General features: G+C 40.6%; 1 protein-coding gene across 1 annotated transcript in view; it reads right to left on the bottom strand.

The window, feature by feature from the left end:
* Positions 1-1,909: 1,909 nt before the first annotated feature.
* The window catches only part of RPS6KA3 (ribosomal protein S6 kinase A3), a 137,079-nt gene continuing 127,131 nt past the window's right edge, over positions 1,910-11,857 (bottom strand). The window contains exons 21-22 of the mRNA XM_049766784.1: positions 5,094-5,234; positions 1,910-4,018 (exon numbers count right to left, since the gene is read on the bottom strand). Coding sequence (XP_049622741.1) covers positions 3,896-4,018; positions 5,094-5,234 — 264 coding nt within the window. The 3' untranslated portion in view covers positions 1,910-3,895. The remainder of the gene's footprint in view (positions 4,019-5,093; positions 5,235-11,857) is intronic.

The raw sequence follows: 11,857 nt of genomic DNA, 5'->3' as shown, positions 1-11,857 counted from the left end.
TCAAAGTGGTAAATGGGAGACAAGGCTTAAGAAAATTAAGTGGACTTAGTTACTAGAATTCTTTGAGAACACTCCATCACATTAAGAACCAGTTACAAGTCACTCAATCACACAGAATACAGCAGTGTCAAAATACAGAAAGCACACTGTAGATACAAAGTCTTCTTGGCCATCCATATTTAAGTATTATCATTCTGTAGACTCTTCACTAGAAGTGTGGCTAAGCATGGCTCTGTAGAATACCACAGTCCCAAGAAAGTGAATTTCATTCCTTCATTAACTGGTCTCCACCAATGGTCAATTTGGGGAGACAAGGAAAATGTAAGCAATCTCTAGGTGAAAAGGTGTTTTTATTCATTGAAATAGAAATGCTAAGTCAACTTATCTGTGATTTAAATAAGGCTCAAAGTATACATCCAGTTTAAGCTTAAGTCACATGGAACTAGACCTTTTAGGGACAGAACGCTTAAGACTAGATTGAACTTCCTGGTTTAAGCACCATGGGTCAGCCATGGAACCCATTATGTTTTGTCGATCATAGAAAACAGACCTTTTCTGACCTTTTACATTCCTGAGATATCTATCCTAAATGTTTTCATAAATCTCAAATGTTTCATACCACCATAATATCGAATCAACTCTAAATTATAAACAGGCTGCAATATTTAGATTATCCTGAAAAGCCAGAAAGCAGACTACCAAAGCCATGTTAAGATGCGTTTTGTTGGCTTTTATGGAAATAAAGCACATTTGTGCCCATTTTTCCCAATATTGACTGCCTTTCTCATCCCAGAATGGACTTAGCCAGCCCCTTCCAAACCAATCTATTTCTGCTTCTTTGTTAACTCTTTTCCCCCTCTTTCCCTCTCCAAGTCTTTTCTGATCTGAAAGCCCAGGGCAAAGCCAACAGGCCATCCCTTTTCAGCAGTGCTGCACATTTCAGATGTGGACTCCTGAGCACACCCACAGCTACTCCAGGGTAACTAACCAACTAACTCCTCCTACATGCCAACCACAGAGCACTTCAACGATATGCCTTATAAGAATCACACTTTTGGAGTTGGCTGTGAATAAATGAAGCTGTATCAAATCTGTTCAAATCAAGAGTCTCTAGTGGTCAGAAAGATGACACCATTATTTACTAAAAGGAACTGACATGATTTCTATTCCAAAAAAAAAAAAATCAAAAGGATAAGAAAACTTACCTTAATTCAACATCAGCACTTGCAAGAAAGACATTATACATATGGTAGTGTAGTCCTTACTTTCCAGGATGTGCTTGGTAATGTTAAATGAAATCTACCATTTTGAATTATAAACCAAGAGGTTTGTAAAAGTGTACTGACGGGTTAGTTCTTTCAAACTCAAATATCTTTCTGACTTAACTGAAACCTCCTGGTCATCAGCAGCATGAACTGGAGAAAGGCCTCACTAACACAAGTAAGAGGCCCGAAAGATCTAGATTTGGAGAAATTAATGGAAAGGTCAACCAGCATAAGCATTACATTCAGAGCACATGGATCGCTACGTTTGTCCATTGTTGAGTCAAAGGCAGCAGGAAAATCAGAACCAGAGATGAAATAAATGATGCTCATGAGCTGCATTTTAGGCAGAATGTCTTCAGTTCTATGAATGGATACTTAGATTTTCTTTGCTAAAACTGACAGATGAACTAAACAACGAAGGCAATTTCTTTGATAGCCATGAACTTGGCATTTATATACCAGCAGAAGTAGAGTACTACCCCCAAGAAATACTGCAGCTTTCAAATAGCGCAGTTCCTCGTCAGGTGATAATATGAAGGGAAGGCAGCACGGTGTTTTAGGGAAAGGAAACTGATGAGAAGAATTTAGTCTATGTTTTGGTGTCAGGTACTTTACATGCAATATAAGAAAATCGGACTAGATAATTTATAAGGATTTACACATTTACTTCTGGTTCTAAAAGACTATGATGGACAGTACACTCAAGCAATTATGGAATAACATCAGTGTCAAAAATCTAAAAACAAATAATTTCTCTGCCCAAAATTACATTAATTAGCATTTTAAAAGTGACATATATTTGGTATGACCATGGTTTGAAACACTGAAGAGAGAAAGAAAAAAAAAGCTTTCTTTCCAGGCAATGGAAGGAATGTAGTTAGCAATCACATACTCATGAATTTTTAAAAACTGTCCTCCACCTGCATCTTCTGAAATCACTCCTGATACATTTTATTTAGAAGATTAGTTTACATTTGGTTTCTACGTAATAATCATCTGTGTCACAGGCAAAATGAACGTGATAGATTTCACCCCAACAATTGCATAGAGGAGAAATTAAGGAATAACAAGAGGCTTCTAAGAAATTTAGATAAACGATACTCTCTTGGTTTTGTACTTCCAGGGATATTCAGAACTTGTAAAAGAAAAAAAAAGATTTCCTGATGTAAAAGGCTTAGTAATAATGGATACATAAAATCACTTAATAGAGTAAATTTTTCTAAGCTATCAAATTATATCTAATGAATACTGTAATTTAAGCAGACCCAGTTCCTATCATGAAAACGGATCATTTCTAAAGTTTAAGGAAGCATTACATGACTATAAATCACCAAGAGGGATTCAGAAAACGCTCAATGCTACATATTCACTTAGCCTACCTTACCTATGATTTCAGGTTAGAAGAAATTTTATTTTATCAAGAATGCTTTATTCCCTACAATAAGATAATTTAAGTCCAATTTTATAGAGCGGCCCATGGCCTTTATTACATTGAAATTAGAGCTTAATATAGAGCACTGTAATGGGATAAAATTCAGTTACTCTTTTCCCCAGAAGAGCATTCTTTTCTTGAACTATTATTCATAGGCTAAATTCTGCATTTTAATCTACTTAAACATTAAATATCCAATGAAACCTTAATGATCAGTTGCTAAATTTCCTTCACCAAAGACTCTTCGCTATGACTCTTATAGTCCTTTAAAGCATATTGGCAAAATCCCAAGTATGTGCCAAATACTAAGTATGGATACGATTTAGGATCAAAAGTGCAAGGACTACTTCCTTCATTGAGGAAAAAAGAACCCTAAGGAGTTGCAAAGTATATGGACTCACTTCACAGGTGTATTCTTGATGTCATGCCACACATATAACTTTTTCTACCAAAACAGCTCTCTAGGTAAGTCTGACAGAGCACCTGACTTTAAGCAACGAACAAGAAACCAGTGAAACAGACATGGGGCAAGATATATACATTTTGGAGAAATTACATTCAACAGCTGTTCCACTCTTTGACCACTTTCAGGGCTGTCCAACAATACTGTTAATCCAAGTGAACTATTTAACCAGATTTAATAGTCAATTGATTAATAATAACAGATTCCAAGTTAAACAAGGCATGTATACATTAAAGAAAGCAGTACAGAAATGTACTGTGTATGAACTGTTTACAAAAACATACAAAATGTTGGATGGCACAAGGGATACAGTGCTAATATAAACGGATCATTTAAGCTAAGTGCTTAACATAAACTGTCCATCCCTATAACTAACAAAGAATATTTAAGGGCCATGAAATATTTTCTATAAAAATAATGCTATATGGTGAAGAGTACTTTATTCAGTGTATTTTAGGTGGTATTCATATGTTCATTATTTTTCTCATTGCTTCAGTGAATACGTCTTCATCTTCTTTCCATTTTCATTTCACTCGAAGCTCCAGGAAAATCGAACTTGCTAACAATCATTTAAAGCGAGAAGAGACAGAAGCGGGAGCAGCAGCAGGAGCAGCAGCATATGGGTACCAGCTGCGACAGTGTGTGCTTGCAGGTGTCTCTCAGAATGTGCTACCTGTCGCCGGAACTTGTGCTATCAGCTTACACCCTGGTACCAATAATCGCACTGAGGTCACTTCACAGGGCGGTGGAGGTGATTTTCTTAATACCTCTTCGTTGAGCAAGAGTAGAGCGGCCTACCGGTTCCAAAACTGGCGACTGATTACGGTTTAAAGCAGAGTATGTAGCTGCCATGGCGCCCTGACAACGGGAAAGAAAGGGTCACGATAAAAATGACAAAGGGTGCTCAGTTACATATACAAAGGATACAAGCTGAAAAAGTCTCTCCTTCCCCAAACACTTATGCAGGGCCAAATGGACATGGATCCTATTGACTTGTAATGAAAAAAACTGCATTGCTGTAGCTTGCAGGGATAGCGCAGAGGGCAGGACATTTGCCTTGCACATGGCCTCCCTGGGTTTGATTCCTGGCATCCCATCTGGTTTCCTGAGCATTGCAAGGAGTGATGCCTGAACATTACTGGGTGTGCCAATCCAAAACAAAACAAAAACAAAGCACCGCTCCCACCCTCTTCTTCAACTAAAAGTACAGAGGACAACAAGGGCAGTAGCAGTTGAAGACAGGGACAGGCTCTTAACAAGCAATGCTCATTATTTTCCCACTCATGACTATTCAATTTTCTTTCTTTTTCTTTTTTCTTTTTTGGTTTCTGGGCCACACCCGGAGGTGCTCAAGGGTTACTCCTGGCTATCTGCTCAGAAATCACTCCTGACAGGCACGGGGGACCATATGGGACGCCCGGGATTCAAACCAACCACCTTAGGTCCTGGATCGGCTGCTTGCAAGGCAAACGCCGCTGCGCTATACCTCCATCCCCGACTCTTCAATTTTCTGCCTGTGTCAATCCTTTAATATGAGAGACATAATAAGGAAGCATACTTATTTTTCCTTTTTTAAAATTCTGAATCACTGTGAGATAGTTACACAGCTCTTTATGATTGCGCTGTAGTCATACAATGTCTAACATCCATTCACCAGTACACATTTCCTGCTGCCAATGTCCTCAGTTTGCTACCTGCCCTCCCCTTGCTTGTCTCTATGCCAGACATTCATTCTCATATTTCTTTCTCTCTTAAACACTGCAAGGGTTTCATGCCTTTGTCCAGAGTGATCATTCCCAACTATTACTGTCATAAACACACTCTTTCGGAGCTGTGTTTTGCCATTGGGGTAGGGTGGAGTGGTTGTACAAAAGAGTCATGTAAATTCATGTCTGGAAATCCCTGAGATGAGTGGCCAAATAGCGTGGCTCACCTTGACCAGATGCGGGGCATCCTGTCTATTTAGTTGGTATTGTGGCAGTTGGTCCCAGTGGACGATCCAAGGATGTCTGAGCACAAGGGCAGCAGTTAGCCTCTGATGAGGGTCAACATGAAGCATCTTTGACACCAGGTCCTATAACGGGAGGAAGATTACAAGCTTAAGTTATGGTTGTTTCTTTCTTTAGAGTTCCTTGTGGAGTTGGGATCAAACCTAGTCAGCAGGATACAAGGTTTGGTGCATAAACTGAGTCACATCTTGGGACCACTTCAACCTTTCACTTTACTTCTCACCTATAGCACTTGATACTGTTAGGCATTCTCTGTCCCTCTGACATTACTTTCTTCCTTTGGACTCAGCAATTTATCAATATGACTTTTTTTTATACAAACAACCTAAAACTTTTTTATCCCTGAGTCACATACTTTTAGTTCATTACCAAGATTAAAGTTATCCTATTTTCTGTATCTTTAAGTATTTGGGCTCTTTTCCTCCTCATATATTCTGACTTTTCTTCATTTCTTTCAGCTTGTTTCTCAACAAGTTTTGGCATTTAAGGCTTTTTTGGTGTGTGCTGCTGGTTATATTGAAAAGCCCAATAATAAGAATTGGTTTGATTAATTGGAGAGATAGTAGAGGGTACAGGATTTAAGGAGTTTGCCTTGAATCCTGCTGACCTTGATTCAAATCCTTAGCACCATATATGGTCCCCAAGCATTATTATTCCTGAGCAGTCATGACCCAGGAGGGAGGTAGGGAAGGAGGGAAGAAGGGAAGGGAAGGAGGGAGGGAGATAAAAGAGAGAGGAAGCGAAGGAAGGAGGGTGAGAGGGAGGGAAGAAGGGAAGGAGATAAGAGAGAGGAAGAGAAGGAAGGAGGGAGGGGGAGAGAGAGAGAAAGAGAGAGAGAGAGAGAGAGAGAGAGAGAGAGAGAGAGAGAGAGAGAGAGAGAGAGAGAGAGAAACGGACCCTACATGGTCTCCTTCCATCCCCACCTCTGGACTGCTGGAGTGGCCTAGATAAGCTCCAGCTGTGCAGGGCCTGAGCACTAAGTAGGAAGTCATTCTAGGGCTCTAGCATTTAGTGTGACTTTGAAGGCTCAGTATCAAGAGGTTCTTGGGCCCCCTGAACACTGCTGGGGCCACCCCACCTCCCCAAGTAATGTAATTGGAAGGTTCAAAATGAATTATTTCCTTTTTTTTAATTAAAAAAGACTTATAGACATTATAGGAAAATTTAAAAGTTGGAAAAGCTAAAGTAAAGAACATCTATAATCTTACTTTTTCAGACACAAATTCTTTCTTATGTATGGAATACAGCCCCATTAAACATCTGCATAGTCTCCTACTCTTTAAGACAAAGCAAATTCAGATTTAAAGAGCAACTGGCCTGCTGTTTAATTTTTCACTGCAAATCTATGAAGCATCTATTAAAGGTCATACTTCACTAGGTAAAGGTATTTAGTACTGATCAAGAAAGAAATGAACTCTGATCCCAATAAACTTCTATCCCTCCTGAGGAAGGGCCAAAGAATCCATTATAGAGCTAAAGTGAGTTCACTGATGGGACTAATAAATATGAGGTAAAGCCAGAAGAACACAAACCCCTGACTGTAACAGGGCAGGAGACTGATAAGTAGCTTCTTAAAGAGCTTCTTATGCATCTGAAGGAAAAACAGGAATTGGACCAAACTTTAATTAAAAAAATCCAGGGGTCTCAAATTCAGTTTACCTGCGGGCCGCAGGAGGCAAAGTCGGGGTGATCCCTGAGTGAAAAGATAGTAGTAAGCCTTGAACATTGGGGGGTGTGACTCAAACAACTAAAACAAAACAAAAAAAGATTCCTCTAGGGCAGGGCCACAAAATGTTGTACGGAGGGCTGCAAATGGCCCCGCCGCGAGTTTGAGACCCCTGGATTAAAGGAAGAGGGTTTGGAGGAAAGCCCTCAAATTCGAGGCACAGTAAACAGAAAGGACAGTGATGTGGGTGGAAGATAAATTGCAAAGAGACTATGGTAGCAGCTAAAGTGGGAGAGCCGACAATGGACCAGATCAATATGGATTTATTCGGGAGGTGACAAAACACTGAAAGCAATGGAGATATGTAGCCAAATTTGTTCCTTACAGAGCATAATACAAAGTATGGAGAAAATGCATTAAATGGAGAAAGAAGAGATTCAACTTGGAGACTAGCAAACCTTTCAGATGACAGTGTCCATGTAAAAGCTGGGGTATAATGAGGGTATAAGAGAGTAAGAAATATGGACAGAACAGAGTATTTAAGAGAAGAATTGCCAGTACCTGGATGGTGGAATGGATATGGGGAACTGGGGAGATGTAGCTTTATAGCTGCTTAGTTTTAGTTATTACTAATAACTAAATATATATATGTATATATATAATAGAACAGAATTAGAAATATAAAAGTGTTCAAGAGCCTCCTATTCCAAATTCTAAAAGTATATCAATGTGTTTAAAATGCATAAAAGGTTGTCAAATCAGGACAAAACTAAAGTCCATAATAATTTTAACCCAATCTGCGTATACAAACTCTGCACTTCTAAACAAGTCACTTATAATCAGCACTGCTTCTATCTTTCAATAGATGCTCCCACAAGTTCTCTTTAAATGGTGGCAATTCATTGAATTTCTCCTTCGGCCCTTTTATCACTCTGCTCAGATAACCTCATGCACCCCTATCTCTTCATTACCCCTGATGATAACAACTCTGAAATTCAACTTCTGTTCCAGCTAAAAAGTCAGAAATAGAGATTACAGGAGAAACATGATTATAAAATGCTTGGGGGGTACTGACTAGGCAGATTACACAAAGTAAAGGTTGGCTGGAGAGATAGTACAGGAGTTTAGTTACTTTTCCTGCACAAGGCCAACCCTGGTTTAATCCCTGGCACGATATATGGTGCCAGAAATCTTCCAGGCGTGATCCCTGAGAAAGAGCCAAGAAAAAGCCTGAAAACCACTGGATCTGGCCCCAGACCTTGAAGCAAAACAAAAACAAACAGGAAGGCAATGGTGGAGGAGGACCAAGGTCCATTGGTTGCCTTGAGCTTTTTTGCACCAGAGTAAAATGGGTATAAAATGAAGAAAAAAAAAGTTTTCAGTACTTCTTAATAAGGATTTTGTAAATTAGAATCCACTGACAAAACCTTGACTCTGATTATAAGCTGATGAGAGAACAACGATGTTACAGGTATTAGGATGATAAAAGTTGGTATATTTGAGAAGGTATTATCTGAAGAAGTTTTTTTTATCAACTTTTCATGAATATTTTAAGGGAATGGGTACTATATCAGGATTGAGAAACATTTACCACACTGACAAGGATTATGAATCAAAATATGACAGAAACTACAGGAAGAAACACAGGAACTGAGAACTTAAGGATGAAGTTTGTAGAAAACTAGTATTGTCAGAATGTGTAGTGGATGCATCCTTCATTTGGATGGATCTGCAGGAGAAAAGCTGCATCTGTAGATCCTAGCACTATGAAGCAACTCATGTAAATCTGTCCTTATGCAACATGTATTGGACATATTAAGTGCAAACCAGTCAGACTGCCTATTTCATCACAGGGTGAAAATGTAGCTGAACCACAGTAGGGACAAATTCTCTGTGCACTAGGACTATGTGGGTTTTTCAGGAGAGTAGGTGAATTCGTCCCAGTGACTACTGGGATCTGGACTAGAGAATTTGTACCGTAGAGGGACATCTACTTAGTTTCTTACTACCTGACACTATCATATGAAGTTACCTCAAAGGAGACCGGAAATACCCACAAAGCCTCAGGTTATGCCAAAAAAAACACTTCAGTGAGATTAGTAGTAGCTAGGTGTGGTCCATAATAAAAAGACCATGATTCCAACAGGAGCCTTGTGTCTGTGGAAGGCGGGGACGAGCCCGATCCTCAGGATTGGGGGGAGGTCTCCTTCCTCCTGGGACTGACCAGAACTGTGGGAGGAGCAGCTCTATTCTTTTCTCCCTTGCAGTGCTTCAGAAAGAGCAGCTTGTGTGGACAGTAGGCCCACAGAGAACACACAATATCCTGCTCAAGATGTCGCAGTTCAGCTTAGAGAAGGCCAAAGAAATCAGCTTGTGGTCTGCAGTGATCGCACCTCTCCCGTACATCCCACCTGCAGCCACACAGACTGGTGCTGGGTCTGACCTGCACCCCTGGAGCCAAGAAAGGCCAGTAAGTACAGGTCTTTCTGCTGACAGAGACAGACTGCATAGGGTTGTAGCAGTGTCACAGGGAAGAGGGGGGTTGTAGCAGTGCCATAGGAGGAAAGGGGCCCTTTCCCCTTACTGAAGCTGGGAGCCCCATAGGGCTCTTGAGGGGTGCCCACAGGAGGAGACATCGAAGCTGGATGGGGCTTTGAAGTCCATGTAGACACTCCAAGAGAAGACTGTGAGGAGATGCTGTGCCAATTTAGATGGTGCCCTGTTGTTGCCCCAGCCTGAGCAATGGGCCTTGAAACGGATGCTGTGCCCAACAATGGACAGACAGCTCCTTAGAATGCCAGAGCAGGAGAGGGGGGTGCAACTATGAGCACAAGAAGCTGGGGTCTCAGGGGAGGGCTGGCATAGCAGACCTTCTACAGTGGATGCTCACACTCCAGCTGAGAATGACCAAAGGACCCTACAAGGTCTGGTGTTTTCTGGTGAATCCGAAGAAAGTGGGGGAGATATTGGTGTCTCCATTTCTCCACATCACTCCAATTCACTCCTCTGCTTGATGTGACAGTTGTGGGGTGCTACCAGTGCCACACTTGTGCCAGCTGAATCAAGAGGAGAATGAGGGGCATTTGCTCCACAATCCAGAGCAGCACAGGGGCAGAATATAATGATCTTTTCAAGTTCAAAAAGTGTGGGTGTAAAAAAAACAAAAACAAAAACAAAAGTGTGGGTGTAAATGGAAGGAGGACAAATAATAGCTATGGGTAAGGAATGAATATTGAATTGTGTAAATGCGGGAAATCTAGTCTTCCATAAATACCCTGAACTGCCTATCTTTGTCTATCTCTCAACCAGACAGTGTGATCTGTGACATCAAGACTTGAGTTACATTTTTTTTCTTTTTGGTTTTGAGCCACACCTGGCTGTATTCAACGTTTACTACTGACTTTGCTCTCAGAATCTCTCCTGGAAGTACTTGGGGGGGGGGACCAGATGGTGTGTTAAGAGAGTAAATCCTGGTGGGTCTTCAGGGCCACGCCTGGTTAATCGGGCCCTGGGGGGAGGCGGGGGAGAAATCCCGCCCTTTGCATCCCAAAACTGCAGAACCGCGCGGGGGCTAGTGCCCCCGCGCGTACTTCATATATTAAGTGTATTCCTACTGTTATGTTACTTTTTACGTATCCAGAATCTTTATTATGTATCGTGCCCTTTCCCACATCCCTACAAAGCTCTTTTTTATTCCTTTACTCTCTATCCCCCCCAAACATCTCTAATCTACATTACTCTTTTTAATCAGTAGTGTACAAGCGTTATCACAGACCAAAGCCGTGCATTGTGTGTAACAACCCCAAACTGTTTCAAGATACATAAAATGGACACGTATTTCTTTAGAATATTTTGGTTTTTTTTCTCTGACAGCTATAATTCTTACTAAATGTTGTCTTATATAGTGACGATTCTAACCGCTTTTCTTCTTCTCTTTTTGAGCTGTTTAACAAGGAATCTTAGAGAAAGAGTCCCCCAGATTAATGCTTATGATTGAACCATAATTGTTCTTATCACCCCCTTATGGGCCAAGAACACCACGTGGCATTGCTCCTTTTTTGCATAGGCACATTAAAATGGGAAAATACTATACATATAAATAAGATCCTATCTAATAGAGATTGGTACAGACTAATCTTATAGTGCAAAGGGACCTTACACCCTGAACATTGACATAACGACCTGGCACAGACCTCAGAAGAAAGGGCATTCCCCTGAACCAGGGAAGCCATCCACAAAACATCCAGGCTGGTCTATAGCATCACCTGGAAGCAATCCTCTACCAAGGAAGACTCTACACTGCTCAGACATTGTCCTGCTCAAAAGAGACTTCCATTAACACTGAGAAGACTTAACAACAACGATTTGCTTACAGGACAGGGCTCCCTGCATTGCCCTTTGATTGTAAGGTGAAACCAGAGGACGCTCCACATCCTGACTTCAATGTTGGATCTACAGATTCCAGGATCTTAAATACAGAAGCTTGATACCAACAACAGAGACTGTGTGAAAAATATGTGTGTTGGCACTACAGACAATGTCTTGGATTGGACGATCTAGCTTGCCTGGAGCCTAGAGTTGGTCTTGTGCCAGGAACCTTCAGGGGTCGGGTCTTTTTGTATTTAGGCCAAGGTTATTTCTTTCCATGTCCCTCATATTTTGGTCGGCCTATGCAAACAACAATTGCCACTCTAACACCATTTTTGCTGTGCTCCTTTGACTCTAATCCTTAAAAAGAACCCAATTAAGATTTGAGGTCAACTTAAGCTAATATGCATGAATATGGAAATGTAAAAAAAAATGCTATGCCTGTAATGTTTAAGGAGTTATGTAAGTTTTATGGCTTTAGATTGCCTTGTGTGCTGTTAAGAAATATTATAGTGTGTTACAATCTTAATGTTCTTTGGATGAAATTTCAAAGTTGGGATATCAGCAAGGGGACTTCTGAGAATTATGTTATGTATTGTCCTTCCACTGTAACTTTACCTTGTCCTCTTTCTTTGCATCCTTGTTCTCATAATT

Source organism: Suncus etruscus, chromosome X (assembly GCF_024139225.1).
Source record: "Suncus etruscus isolate mSunEtr1 chromosome X, mSunEtr1.pri.cur, whole genome shotgun sequence".
NCBI lineage: Eukaryota > Metazoa > Chordata > Mammalia > Eulipotyphla > Soricidae > Suncus > Suncus etruscus.
This window is presented reverse-complemented; position numbering and strand designations above follow the sequence as displayed.